This window comes from Rutilus rutilus (assembly GCF_951802725.1).
Source record: "Rutilus rutilus genome assembly, chromosome: 18".
NCBI lineage: Eukaryota > Metazoa > Chordata > Actinopteri > Cypriniformes > Leuciscidae > Rutilus > Rutilus rutilus.
Window position 1 is genome coordinate 29,670,094 of NC_140231.1, and position 14,970 is coordinate 29,685,063.

The window sequence follows — 14,970 nt, forward strand, 5'->3', positions numbered from 1 at the left end:
GTTAGAGCGGAAGGTTCTCCTTCCCTTCTCAGTCTCCTCCTCGGAAGTAGACGTCCGTGTCTATATTCCGTTCATTTTATTTTTCATATCAGTTTGGAAATTTCCCTTTTAGATTTTTAAACCCCCAAACCAAATTTCACGGCAAGCATGGAGGCGAAACTGGACGCTTAGAAAGATGACTGATTCCGATTTGCTCCTTTATTTTACCTCAATTTAATGGACCGGATGATCTGCGTTTCCCACAACCTTGCAGGGGAGGTAACGTTAAAAATCGAACCGTTTCTAAGAGATTTTATAAACAAATATCACCATTTCGCTTGTTTAAACCAGCGTGAATAGATATAAATATACCTTTAAAATACTAAATTAAAATGTTTGGTGTAGTTAGGTGTGTGGAATTGCATGTATACTGATCTATTACTGTGTAGCTTGTCAGCTAACACTCATCAAATGTAAACTGCGTCAACACCATTAACATTTCATACTGAGCTGGTGATATGGGTTTTGTCGTGGTTAAAGTCATATTTAACACTTGTACTTATATACACCAGTATTACATTTATATAGTATTAATATGATGTTTAATCAGAATTCTCATTATCAATTGTTTATTTTACTCATTAACATTATGTGACAATGACCTCAATTTAAATGGCAAGTGAACACATTATCATCATCATAATCAGTTCAGAGCTGATTTATCATCATTATTATTATTATTATTATTATTATTTCTTGATTTGGTGTTCATTGTTAAAAAAAAAAACGCTTTTATATTAATCATAACAATCAGTAACTGCAACAACAGGAATAACAATAATAGCAATATAAGTATATGTATAATTATTATTGTATGATGATTGTTATTAAAAGGTAATTGTAATTATAAGCAGTGTGGATAAAATACTAATAATAAACATTAATTTGATGTGATTAATAATAGACGTAATAATAATTCCCAAGGCAACCCAGACGTCCCTTGTAATTTGTGAGCGATCATATTTGATGTGTTTTTGGGATGTTTTGTGTTCTGCGCTCAGGTAGCTGTATCCAGTGGGGAGGTAGGCTGTTCCAGGGTGTGTGATGAAGTTCACCCAGCCCTTGGAAAGCCGGAAGCTGTCATCTCTTCTAGAGAAGGCAGTTTCTAGGGAAGCCAAACTATGGAAAGGTTACGTGCCAAAGAAACCCACCAACCAGGTGAGACAGTCTGTCAGCTGATAATCTCTGGTTTGTTAGGTATGACAACACACTGTTTACATAGTGGGAGGCCGATCATTTAAGGTACTTTCTGTCCAGTTACAATGTGAAAGTAATGTTGTCATCATCATTCTCATGTCCTGTAATTTGTAAGCCTGCATTTCAGAAGATCCCTTAAGATACTGCAGTATGCATTTATGACTTGCTTTATAAATCCAGAATTTTGTAGACACAGAGACGCAGTTTTATGAGGCTGTTTTATCTCCTGTTGTGACTATATGGTGCGTTTGTGTCTGTTACACGCACACATGTGCCAGTGTCTGAGGTTTGCTATCTAAACTGATCCTGATGGGAACTGTGGCAGTTTTATTGTGCATAAAATGTGGGTTTGCATTTAGTTTGAAGCAGTAAAAAATGCATTACTATTATAAATAAGCATCTGTGCTTTTGAGTCTACTCGGATCGACAGTAAAAACGGGTTGGGTTTGAGTCAGTATGGGTTGTTTTGTGTTTGATTGAATATGTTTTTATTGTTTAGGATACAGATATTTCCCCTGAAAAGCGTGATGAGGCCGTCCGGTGGTTGAGGGATGTGCATTCCCAGCTGAAGCTTTATCCAGAGACCCTCTGCCTGGCCATCGGCATCCTGGATCGCTTCCTCTCTGCCATTAAGGTAATGTTTAAAACCATCTGACCGGTCAAGGTCTTCTGTCCCAGTCAATGATTATGGTTTTATGGCATTTTCCGTTATACAGCTGTCCATAACAGGTTTTAGCTGTGTGTTGGCTGGTCTAATTGCAGCCCATGATAGGTACTTCACTTAATAACACCCTATTTAAAAAAAAAATTACAATAATGTTCTCTCGTATTGATTTAGCTTATTCTTAGTATTGTGTGAGGCGAATATTGCAGCTCTTATGATACATTTCATGTGATATTCCACATTTGTAAGGTGCTTAGGATTAAAGCAAAATTTGTCAGGTGCATTTAAATGTATGCATGTATGAATTTTATGCATTATAATTTATGCATGTCATGCATTACAATGTCATGCTTTTAACCCTTTAACTGTCACCCCCCCCTTTTTTTTCGCATAGACAAAAAAATCACTATACAAACTTAAATGGTTGTAATTCAAGAATGCTTTGGAATATAGACATATGGTTGGTCTTGTTTTTAAGAAGACATTTGCCAGATTATTGTAGAAGTGAAATAAATTATGAAAGTGAAACAGAAAAAAAGTTATGTAAGTTTGAGTTTATGAAAATGTACAATGTAAAAATATAATTATTCATATTTTATATAAAATATATATATTACAAAATATATTTTACTCTAAAACTGCTAGAAAATTAAAGCCAAAAATCTAAACATGTTGTGTTCCAAATTTTAGGTTAATATCTCAAAAAATGAGCTTTCAGTAAGATTTTATTTGGGCGCAGTACCAAACTTTTTCACTAGATGGACAGCCAGCTTCCTTACTGACCATATAAGGGTGCCTCCATTATATGTTTTGAGTGATCTGAACCATGTATTTCCATAATTTCACACAATTTATGAAGTATACATCCTATTCAGAAATAGTATGGGTGTTTTGGCAGTATTTGATTTGATTTCAACCTCTAATAAACATAAAAAGAGCACATATGCGCGTTCTAGCTCGCTGCCGCATCACAAATCGAGAATCCATAATGTTTTTCTTTATATTCAAAACATTTTCAGACCTTTTTTTTCTCATAAAATTGAATTGGTGTTATCTTTTGAACTCCTGGCATGAAAACAAACTGAGGTTTCTACCAATCTTTCATGATTTTTCATGTTTATTTCTATTTCAAAATAAAGGCCTGAACGCACCTAATGAATATGAAATATTCTTGTTGCAAATTGATAAATTACTGCCCCTCTGTCATTTATTTAAAAAAACAGCCACCAAATATGAAAACTAGAGATTGTAAGCTTTCAAATGATATTTAGTTTGTCAATATTACTTTAGGTTTTTACTAAGATATTATTGTTCTAAAAATATATGGGCAAACGTCCCACCTGTGGGACGGTGACAGTTAAGTGTGCATGTTATGCATTATAATGTATGGATTTAAAGTTTGATTAGCATAATTGCATTTATGATCATATGTTAACTTGTGTGCAGTGAACATTAATTTACTCCGTTATAGAACTTTTACTGTTGTGTAATTGCTTTACAGATAAAAGTTAGGTAACTATTTAGCTTAGTGGTTTTTATTATACAACACTGAATATCTTTTGCTCTCTTGTCTTTGTGCCAATTTCTTTTAGAACATCAGAAAACGTTCCTGAACATTCAAGGGCTGCAGAGACAATTCTAGATTTTTTTTTTGAGAGAGAGAGAGAGAGAGAGAGAAAGTGAAACTGCCTGCTCAGTATTTTTAGATGCAGCTACATGGCACTCACTGCACATCTGATTAGGTCTTGTGCTTTGGCATTCAAGTGAACAGGAAATAAACACAGGACGTTCACATGTGTGTGAGAAACATTTGCCCTTATCTGTTTGTGACAAATCTTTATATATTAAAGAGTGGGATATGTATCCAGACAACATATTACATTAAATATGTCCTGAAATCCCCAACAGACTTTTAATCTCCTTTAGAACAAGATGTGATCAATTGTTGTTCACTAGATATGTCGCATAAGTCACACAAGACTGACTTGCATTTTCAAGACCCCCCCCCTTAAACATATTTTATTGGACTGTCCCACTTTTAATGCAAGTAGACAACATTTTTATGTAGTAAGCTCACTTAAGAACTTGTTTAGTGAAATTTTACCAGAAAAGAGTTTAGGATTTTTATCATTATGTTAATGTAAAACATCTTGTATTATATTTCCTGCTGTTTTGGTTTCCTTTTTATTGTATTTAAGCAACTCTTGTATTTTTTTTTGTAACTCAGTTTTTGCCATGAAGATAGCCTCACATGCTGACATGGCATTAAAAAACAAAACATTATTACTACTACTAACTGTTGTGACAAACTCTGCATACACAATGAGCAGTGCACGAGATGCATTATTGCAGTACCGTCATTTTGCAGTACCGTCATTGACCAATCTCTCTCTCTTTTTCAGGCCCGTCCTAAGTACCTGCGCTGTATCGCCATCTCTTGTTTCTTCCTGGCTGTTAAGACCAGCGAGGAAGATGAGGTGAATGAAATATTATTATGCCAATCTACGATCAGAGGCACTAGAGCTGATGCATGGTCAACTTCGGTCATCGTGGCTCTCTGTGGCTTTATCTGTTTGTGTAGCAGTTAAAACTGACCCATGTCAGGAGGGAGGCAGATAAAACCCCTTCAAGTCTCAAATCAGCCCCAATTTTATTACTTTTTTTAGTAAAAAGTGTTCTTTACTGAGACTGAAGTATGACAGAACATTCCCATCAGCTGCTTCATGAAAGGACACACAGTGAGACATTTTCTGTAGGAATATGACGACTGCGATTTCTGTACTTGTTTTTACTTAAAACACCAAAGATGGATTAATGTTTAATCCGATTATTTTCTGGCAGCCCTTTAAAGTCATTTCTGGCCAGAACTGACCATGTGCTGTGGCTTAAACTTAATGAAGCAATTACCAAAATTAGTTCAAAATTATGCCATTACTGTTAGATTTCAAGCTTTTTTTTTCTTTTTTTTCAACCAGTATGTTTGTGTTTCAATAATTCTGTGTGTTTCTGTGGCTGTCTCTGTGTGTGTAACTGTTTATTGTGTGTTTTTGCAGCGGATCCCTTCGCTGAGAGAGTTGGTGTCCAGCAGCAAATGTGGCTGTTCTCCGTCGGAGATCTTGCGGATGGAGAGGATTGTTCTGGATAAGCTAAACTGGGACCTGCACTCCACCACCGCACTGGACTTCCTTTACATCGTGAGTGCACTTCCTCTCTCTCTCTCTCTCTCTCACTCTCTCTCTCTCACACACACACACACACACACACACACACACACACACACACACACACACACACACACACGCAAGATGCCACCAAACTTTTGACAGATGCCAAACTCTGCTTCATATATATTCCTGGGTCTCTGACATTTTCTGTAATTGTATGGAAGTATGTCTCTAAGATGTTACATAACGCTTCATCTGGTAAACATGTTTAAAAAATCTGTTTGACATGCATTTAAAATCTCAGACATTTTAAGGAAATTTTCTATATGTCTAACATTTGACAGGAACGGTCTTTGACTTATTGCAGATGAGCCAAAGCTCTAAAAAATACATCTTTCAGATGATAAAAAGCACATCAAATGGACATCTCATTGATGTGTGTTCAGTGAGTCGGCAAACATGTTAGACGGTGCATGTCAATTACAGATGCATAATGTATATGGTAACACTTTACAATAAGGTTTCATTTGTTAACATTAGTTAAAGCATTAGCTAATTTTTCACAGCATTTCTAAATCTTAAATGTTAATGCTTGTTAATAAAAATACAATTGTTCACTAGTTCATGTTAGATCACAGTGCATTAACTGAACAGATGCAACTTACCCTACCCTACCCTAACATACCCTTTCTCTCTGTGTAGTTCCATGCGATGGTTCTGAGCTGCAAGTCCGGGCGGCTGAACGTGGCGTTGTCGGGTCTGAACCCTTCACAGCACGTGGCTCTGCTCACCCAGCAGCTCTTCCACTGTCTGACCCACAATGCACTGCTGCAGGTGCGCGGCTCATTGCTGTCCCTCGGCCTCATCACGCTGGAGCTGGAGAAACTCTGTCCTGATTGGCTCGCTCTCACTGTCGACCTGCTGCACAAATTACAGGTAAGAACTGATGAAGTTCAGTGGCTCAAAAAAAAAAAAAGTGTTTGAATACATTATAATGTATGATTCAACTAAACTAAATTCTTCCGGGATGTCAAACGTTAGTGAAACTTGTCCATACGGTCCAACGAGATGATTTCCCAACCGGGAAATATATATAGAGATTATTGTGGGGGTCAAAATATATAATGCAATGCAATGATGTTTGAAAAATGAACACAAGTTGTGTTTCTCAAAAGTCTGATGGATCATATTTGATACATTTTAACATGATTTTTCTGGAGGCATGGATAATCAAGCAAACCAAAGTTGCAGTTCATCTTGACATATTACTAACAAAATGGAAGTTATTGTTTACTTCATAAAACCGCAAAATGACATGTGAACCACGACCTGAAGCTAGACGTTTTTACAGTTATACTAAAACTATTATTGAACATTGTAGATTAAGAGTTTTTAGAGGGAGGCCAGATCCAAACATTTCCATTAAACAAATGCATAAAGTGGTCAGAAAGATCACAGTGGTCACATTGACGTGGAGACCTAAACTACTAAGAGCCGCTACACGTTAGAGCCGCACTAGCGGACATAATCCATCTCGCATGCTTGGGTTTCTGTGGACTCTCTAACCCTTATCATAACTCAGAAGAGGCCCGGTCATTCACTTCTCCAAACAAACTCCGTTATCTCTGCCAGCAGCGAGCTCAACGCCAAACAAAAAAGACAGACCTTTAAAAGTCATACATGTACAAACTCATGAAGAAATTCCCAAAGTTCAAGTTTACGATTTCATGTAGCTTTATAAAGACAGGTTCAGTAACTAATACTGTCAACACCAACGAAGCAGTTTTAAAATATTAATGACTATGTATGTATTGAACATTGATGTATTTGTATATGATATACACCATCATTCAAAAGTTCGGGTTTGGTCAGATTTAAAAACAAAAAAACTAAATGTTTTTGTAAAGTCTCTTCTGCTCACCAAGCCTGCATTTATTTGATCAAAAATACTGTAAAAACAGTAATATTGTGAAATATTATTAGAATTTGAAAGAAAACTGTTTTCTATTTGCATATATTTTCAAATGTAATTTATTCCTGTGATCAAAGCTGAATTTTCAGCATCATGAATCTTCAGATGATGCTCAAGAAACATTTCTGATTATTATCAATCAACAAACAGTTTTTTGATGAATAGAAAGTTTAAAAAAAGCAGCATTTATTTTAAATGGAAATCTTTTGTAACATTATAAATGTCTTTACTGTCACTTTTGATCAAATTAGTTTGTCCTTGCTGAATAAAAGACTTACTGACCCCAAACTTACAAACAATAGTGTGTATCTGATATTATATGTGCAACCACACTTTTCTTTGATGTAGAACTAATACCGTACGTGTATTTTTCCGCTTCCTCTCTTTCAGATCGACAGTTCTCAGCTTATTGGCTGTCGAGAGCTGGTTGCACGTTGCCTGTCCACACACACGGCTTCCCTGCCTCCTAACACTGTGTACATCTGCCATCCCCTGCTGAACGCCCCGGGGCCTCGGGACAGGGGAGTCCTGCCCGCCTGGCACGTGTCCCCCGCTCCGACTGCACCCTCTGACCCCAACACCACCCACAACCGTTCAAGCAAGTCCTCGGCCAAGCGGAAGGTGGAACACATGGAGGTGGACGAGTATTTCGATGGGATCAAGCGCCTGTACAACGAGGAGAGTCCCCAGGAGGGGGCGCTCATGTGTACGGGCCAAACAGCGGGAGGAGGGAAGCAGAACGCTGGCTCCTCCCCCTGCCCGCCTCTCCAACCGGCCAGAGAAACCTAGAGGAAGAAAATCACACAACCACAGCAACCGTGTTCATCAGTTCACCTCAGAGCAAGAGAGAGGCCAAAAATACTAACAAAAAAACATTCTTTGCATGATGCCATTTCATAACCGTTCACTGAGCGTACACATAAAAGGCTTTGAAAAAGCAGAAAAAAAATCTATATATAAAGGAAAAATGTTTGCAAAAAAAGTAGGAATATTTTTTCCTCTATCTGTGGAAACTCGTATAGTTCCTGTTTGTCTCTTTTTATGTGTATTTCCTGCCATTTATTTCTGTAACTTTCACTGTCCCTTTCTCTCTTTTTATTTGTCAAACACAGCCCTCAACATTTCTGAGTGCTCTTATTTTTATATATATATATATATATATATATATATTTGAAGGCTGTGGTAAAAGTGGCATTTCTGAACATGTATTAGTTTTGTACAAATTTGCACTCTCCTTCACAGCTGGGTCTAATTGCTCGTTGTGATGTGTGTGTGATCATTGAGTGAGTGAGTGTGTGTGAGTATCTGAAGGGTGATAATGTCCCTATCACTTCCTTAAACTGAGCATTAACGATGAGCTGGTGTTATCCGTGGCATTAGATCACACATGGCGTGACTTAGTTGAACTGTTTGTCGCTTGTTCTAAACCTAGTAATATAACTGTTTTATCGAGTAGAATTAAATTCATAAGATTCTGAACTAACATAAAAAGCTTTAGACCTTCACCATTCCTTTGCTGATCATAATAACCTCCATGCGCTGTTCCTGCCGAAAGCTTTCTCTCGTGCTCTGAGGTGCTGATGACAGTCCGGGACGCTGCTGAGAAACCTCCCAAAGCTCAAATAAATGAAAACGTACTGAACTGCTGATGTCTCTGTCGTCACTTATTTCTGAGTGTGTGTGTGTGTGTGTTTGAAGAAACAATACTGTACTCTTAACAATGAAATCTGATATTTTTACTGGGGAACTCATTGCACTCACTAACAAAAGGGAGAAACTGAGAGGTCATGGTTGTGATACACAGGTCATGCTTTTACCTCATCTTTTGTGTTCCGTATGCAATTTATGTGCATTAGCTAATGGATGATGGATGAGTTGCTGAAGAAAATGTGTATTCAGTATCTAAAGCCAAGTAAGTGGAATTAGAAATTATTAGCTATTTATTCAAAAAGTAATGTATTAAATTACTCGAACTTATGTGTTTTATATAATTTCAATCAGACGCAAAAGAATTGGCAAGTTGGAGTTGTGGCATGTTGCATAAGAAGTGACATGCTTATTTCATACAATGAAAAGAGGATGCTGCAGGATATTTTCCCATAGCTAACTTCATTTGTTTTGTTTTGTTTTGTTTTGTTCATTTTTAGTTCATGAATGTTTTAGTGGATGGAGTCAGTTCTCAAGTTCACACGGGTGTCCTAGAAGAGGAACCACAGGTTTATTGCATATACCATGAACATGTTTTTATGTTGAACCACCTTTTGTCTTCATTTTATAGTTTAGCAGTTAAAAACAACCATTGAGCGAAAAGTTTTCCCTGAAAAGTGTGCTTGTGGATAAAACAAACAAACAAAAAAAAAGTTGTATTTATTTGCTTACTAAATGCTACATGATTTGATATTTTGTTACTTAAAGTAATGAAATTCATAAAGGGGTGAATTCAGGTTGATTGGGACTCTTTTTGTCGTGTCACAACCTGAATTCTCCCCTATTTTTACTACTCTCAAGTGTCCATGACACTTCAGGTACCACTGTGTACTTGTGAAGTTTGTGTCATTATACATAATAATAAAAAAAATAGGTTACCTCGGTCATCCAACGTATTTATACGTATATATTAAATAACATTTAATGAAGTTCTTGTATTTCATAATATAGGCTACTACAATATATTTTAGCAGCAGTAGTAGCAGGCTACTTTAATAGTATAAAGCAGGTTGTTAGTATTGTAATTCATCACTAAACTTCAAACCATAGTTTTTGAAGACAGACAGATAGACAGACAGATAGATAGATAGATAGATAGATAGATAGATAGATAGATAGATAGATAGATAGATAGATAGATGTGTGAGGTGCACAGGTATCTCAGCACTCAGGTATGCAGGTGGAACTGAGAGAGAAACCCGAGGGCGGAGTTACAATCTCAACAGCGAAACCGCCTGTCAGGTCCTTTGACTCCCTTCCTTCAGTTTGATTGTGCGATAACCCGAGAGGGATTCACACAGCATGGCCACAGACTTCACTCAGGAATCCGTGCTGCGCTTCGTCGTCAACAACGGCGGGAAGGTGCGAAACGCGGATTTATTACATCACTACAAGTGGTTTTTGAGAGAGGACGAGGACAGAGAGCAAAACCGGGAGTTATTTAAGAGGTATGTGAACTCCGTGGCGACTGTGAGGCAGGAGGAGGGGGTGTCTCATGTTATACTAAGGAAAAAATACCGTGTGCATCTCGGAGACATCGCCACGAACCACGAGCCCGAGCGACAGAAAGAACGAAACTCTAAACCAGCGGCGAGCGGTAAACCACAAGCGGGTCTGACCATCCCAACTCGTGTTGAAATCTTGCCAGCTGCTGGTATTATCATCCCCACCACTAGCAACAACAATAATAACAAGGATTCTCCCACTTTTGAGAAAGCAGTCAAAACTTCATCACCACATGGGAGGGAACAACCTGCTGTTTACACTTCCTCTGCAGAAAAGGTGAACAACACCTGCCATTTAAAACCAACCCCATCTGACACCGACAGTCGCTCGAGTGGGAGCGGCCAGAGCTTTGAGCAGCTATGGGAGGCAAAAGCAACCAGGGAGGCAACAGAGCTGGAACACAACAGTGTTTACCCCGCCAAACCAAGACAATTAGGGGAAGCAGATGGTTGTGAGCAGTCCTTCGCCGCCCCTGCTTACTATGAGGTGAGGTTGTGGCCTGCAGTTGAAAGGAAAAGTTTGGATGCAAACACGTTTGAGGTTCACGCCAAACACTCAACCGAGCCTGTCGCCAAAGCATGGCCTTTGCATTCAACCCTCGGACAGTCTCATGTATACAACTCGTCTCCTTGTCTACTGGACCGCCCTGTTTCTCCACACATACACTCCCAGGCGTACACTCATGCAGGCCTGAGCCAAAGCAATGATAGTCTACTACGGCCATACGGAGGGTTTAATGGGTTTCCGATCCAAGAGCAGGACGAGTATGAGTCTCAGATGCACGGCTTGCCTGAAGACGGTCCTCCTGTCCATGCAAGTGCAACGTATCTGCAGCTCCATGGGCCTTCAAGTCTATCCTCTAGTCGGGATAGCATCTCAATCCCCTCTCCTTCTTCTACTCCACCTGACACTGGGTGGCCTCAAGATTTTGGGCGTGAGGATCAGTCCAGCGATCAGGGACTCGGAGGACAAGACGGGAACAATGTACGCGCTTTCCTGCGTCGCAGACAGGAGGAAAGGATGCTGTCCCAACTCCACCAACCGAGTCGAAACATCCCGTCCCTGCACCACTCGACGGGTCACCTCGATGATGAGGACTCCAGAACATCTACACGAAGCAATTCGCCGGAAACCCATTACGGACCCATCGCCCGGAGGTTGACGTCCCGTCTGCGGAGTCGCATGTGTCGGAGTCTCGGAGAAGACCTGGATCAGTCGTTCCCAGAGGACAACATCTCGGCACGACACAACCGTCTCCAGCGGTTGTCCTCGACTCTAAGCATGGGCAATTTAGTCAGCTCGTCCTCCAGCCGAGGACACAGTTCCCTCTCATCGCCCGCGGGATCCACACAAAGTTTGCACGATGGGTCGTTCAGCAGCAAGCATTCGCCCGTCCCTCTTGACTCCAGAGAACACAACTGGTTTGTCAAAGCAGCATCAGGCTCTTGGACCGACATCTACGCTCTCTTACGACAGGACCCGAATCTCCTGAGCAAACGAGACTTCATATCCGGCTTCACCGTCGTCCACTGGATTGCAAAACACGGCGACCATCGCGTCCTGAACACGCTGTGGTACGGAGTCGACAAACTCGGGCTGACTTTAGACGTCAACGTGAAAACTTTGTGCGGCTACACGCCGCTTCACCTGGCGGCCATTCACGGCCACAAGAAACTCATTCGGCTCCTGGTGCAAAAGTTCCAAGCTGATGTGCGGATACGGGACAGCAGCGGGAAGAGACCGTGGCAGTACTTGGGCAAAGACGAACACCGGGACATCTTAGAGATTCTGGGTGCCCCACAGAAACGCATCAGCGGTTGTCCAGCAATGCCAGAAAACCTGCCCGCAAGATTTGCCACCACAAAGGTGAACGTCAAAAGACACACGTCTATTGCAGCACTGTTCAAACACAAGTCTCAACTGATGGTCAAGTCTAGTCCAGAAGCTTTTTAGGGGCTGCTAGATTGTTGTAAGGGACTTAAACACTTGCTCATAATGGTGGCACTTTTTTTTTTTTGCTGGTGTAAAAACACTGTCACTTCTTCTTTTTTTATGATTAAAAATATGGCAACTTGCATTGAATGGTACAATGTTTTTCTGTTTTGTTCTTGGTTCGTAACTCTATATGTCCAAAACTTGAGTGTTTTTTTATGAATGTCATTTATATATACAGTATATATTGGTGTTTTGAAACTCCCTTATGAGGCTGATACTAAATACCTCTCTTATAATATGAAAGCATTATGTTAAAGGTATTGTCATTATTTACTCATCCCCATGTCTTTCCAAACCAGTTTGACTTTCTTCTATGGAAATCAAAGGAAGAGATATTTTGCCAATGCAAAGAAAGTCAATGGGATCCAGTGTTGTTTTGGACTCCACTGACTTTCGTTTTAAGGAAAAAAGTAGTTCTTGAAAATAAATTTGTTCCACAGAAACTAGAAAGCCATTCAGGTTTGGAAAGACATGAATGTAAACACAGAATTTTCATTTTTGAGTGGACTATCCCTTTAATAATTCTTGTCTTACTGTTTTGCTTCATACTAATACAAACTGGATTCCCACTCATGTTGTTTCAGACTGAGGATCATCTAAACATGTTTCTGCTCATAACAAGTTCTTCATTTCCTCCTCAGGGACAAATTTGCTTCAGTGCCCTGCAATTGTTTTTACCCTTAAGCTCTGCAGGCATTGGAAGCTGTTTGTGCCCCTCGGTGCTTAATCTAGGAAACTATGCAGTTCAGATATGTCCCATTTCAAACTCATTTAGTTTACTCTCTTGATTTTTGTGTTGGGATATTGCAGTTTGGTGTCTTTCTTCCATGATCTCACATGTTGAGTTGCACACACACTTTCCAGCACTGCATGTGTCCATGCTGGAAACCACAGATAAGCTCTTCGCTGGTTTAATATTTAACTCACTTTTCCTCCTTATCTTAAAACGTTGCATGAGAGATAAAAGAAAAACCTCTAAATTCCAACTCATTTGGAAGAACATTCCAGTCATAGCTCGCAGACCTCCTTGAGTGTTACTTGAGCAACGACCGAGTGAGTTAGGTTGAGTTTTCTCTCTCTGCCTTTTCTTTTTCGTTTTCCCGAGTCATTTTGTGGAGCAAGTTAATGTTCATGTTTGAGTTCTAAAGGCTTGATGATTTGCATGCTGAGCTAAACCTGTTTTTTGTGTTCTGTCTGATCTGAGAGAGGAAGAAAAACAGAGTCTGGGAAGAGAGATAAGCGTGACCGCACTGGTGGAGTTGGATTTTTGTTTCTTTATCTCTCCCCATCACTTTATTTCTTCCATAGATCTATGTCCTATGCAGTGTTGTGTTCGCTGACATGTTTGGACTTGTCACAGGGAGTGTTGGCTGTGAGTCTTACATAATATTTACTCGTTATGATGCACCTTTATGTTCCAGCTTTATTATTTTGAATAAAACACAGACTTTGACCATTGTAAAACCGTCTTGAGCTTTGATTCAACAGCATGTGTGTGTTGAGATGCATTAATATACAGGCCAATCGAATTGTTTGACCTTGAAATCAAGCAAATCTTTCCCAGCACTTTCATTTCAAAGGCAAACAATTTCTCTGGTACATGCAACATATTCAGATTTAGACTTTGAATAATTTTGAGGCACACAGTAGTGGCCAGAAGTTATGCTCGGAGGGAATTTTTGTTTTTAATGACCCTATAAGTTTGGCGAAACCATCAAAATATGAGGACAGAACAGAACACTAAACTTGGTTGAGGTATTCATCTGGAAACTATTTGGATAAAAAGGCAAACTACAGCTGCAGGTTTTATTTTATATGCAAAAAACAACAACAACATAATCCGTTATTAATATTTCATTGGTTTTCAGATTTTTCTACTTTCTTTGCAAGACAGCCTGGCCAAAACATTATGTTTCTCACAATTTTGCATGTTTCATTGCGTTATAAAAAAAATTGACTCCAAGCACAATATGCTTAGAAAATCTTTAACAAATTTTTTATAAAATTTGAATAAAAAGTGAAGATGTCAATTTTCTGAGGCCGGACATCACATTTGGCAACTGAACCGTCTGCGGTTTAAATGATTCAGATTGTTCGCACAGCCCTGATAAAGTAGCACATATCATTATGGTTTAGCCATTACACTGATTGGTGATCTGGTTACCATTACATTGTTTGTTTGGCAGTTTCTTTTCACTCACTAGTTTCCTGTTGCAGAACTGACCATATTATGGCTGGTATCAAGTGACCCGATTCTCTCGAAAGGGATCATTTCATGAATAAAGGTGAATATAACAGGAATCCAACACTTTATGACCAGTTGACCAATTTCCAGCATTTTCCCAGGCATTTGTGATTATGCAAAAAAAAAAAAAAAAGCAATGCAAAAATCTTAAGTACACCTAGAAACTATTTCTCTCCCTGCCCTTTCTACTGGGTTGAGCAACTGGTTTCGCGCAAATGCGAAACATTCAGAACATCATAAGAGCTTTATTTATGCAGCATAACTTTCAGTTTGCACAATGTGCATCTGAGGTGAAGATTTCAGATGCGTAGCGTATTTGTCGAGCAGTGAAATCTGAATTTGAAATATGGCATATGAATACAAGTACACCAGTCATTAAATATAAAGTACTTTTGTTTACGTGAGGATACAGGAACTTGCACACACAAAAATGAAACCAGTTAATGCCGCATTAAGCGATTTATGAGAAACGCACTAAACA

The 14,970-nt window shown here is 39.2% G+C and overlaps 2 protein-coding genes across 2 annotated transcripts; both read left to right on the forward strand.

The window, feature by feature from the left end:
• Positions 1-3: 3 nt before the first annotated feature.
• Positions 4-8,021, forward strand: ccni (cyclin I). The gene is made up of 7 exons (XM_084388202.1): positions 4-258; positions 1,041-1,197; positions 1,736-1,870; positions 4,303-4,377; positions 4,954-5,094; positions 5,767-6,000; positions 7,427-8,021. Exons 2-7 carry the CDS (start codon positions 1,084-1,086, stop codon positions 7,823-7,825), a joined length of 1,098 nt encoding a protein of 365 aa, XP_084244328.1. The 5' UTR covers positions 4-258; positions 1,041-1,083; the 3' UTR covers positions 7,826-8,021.
• Positions 8,022-9,911: 1,890 nt separating this feature from the next.
• Positions 9,912-14,600, forward strand: sowahb (sosondowah ankyrin repeat domain family member B). The gene has a single exon (XM_084386529.1). It carries the CDS (start codon positions 10,046-10,048, stop codon positions 12,200-12,202), a length of 2,157 nt encoding a protein of 718 aa, XP_084242655.1. The 5' UTR covers positions 9,912-10,045; the 3' UTR covers positions 12,203-14,600.
• The last annotated feature ends 370 nt before the right edge of the window (positions 14,601-14,970 follow it).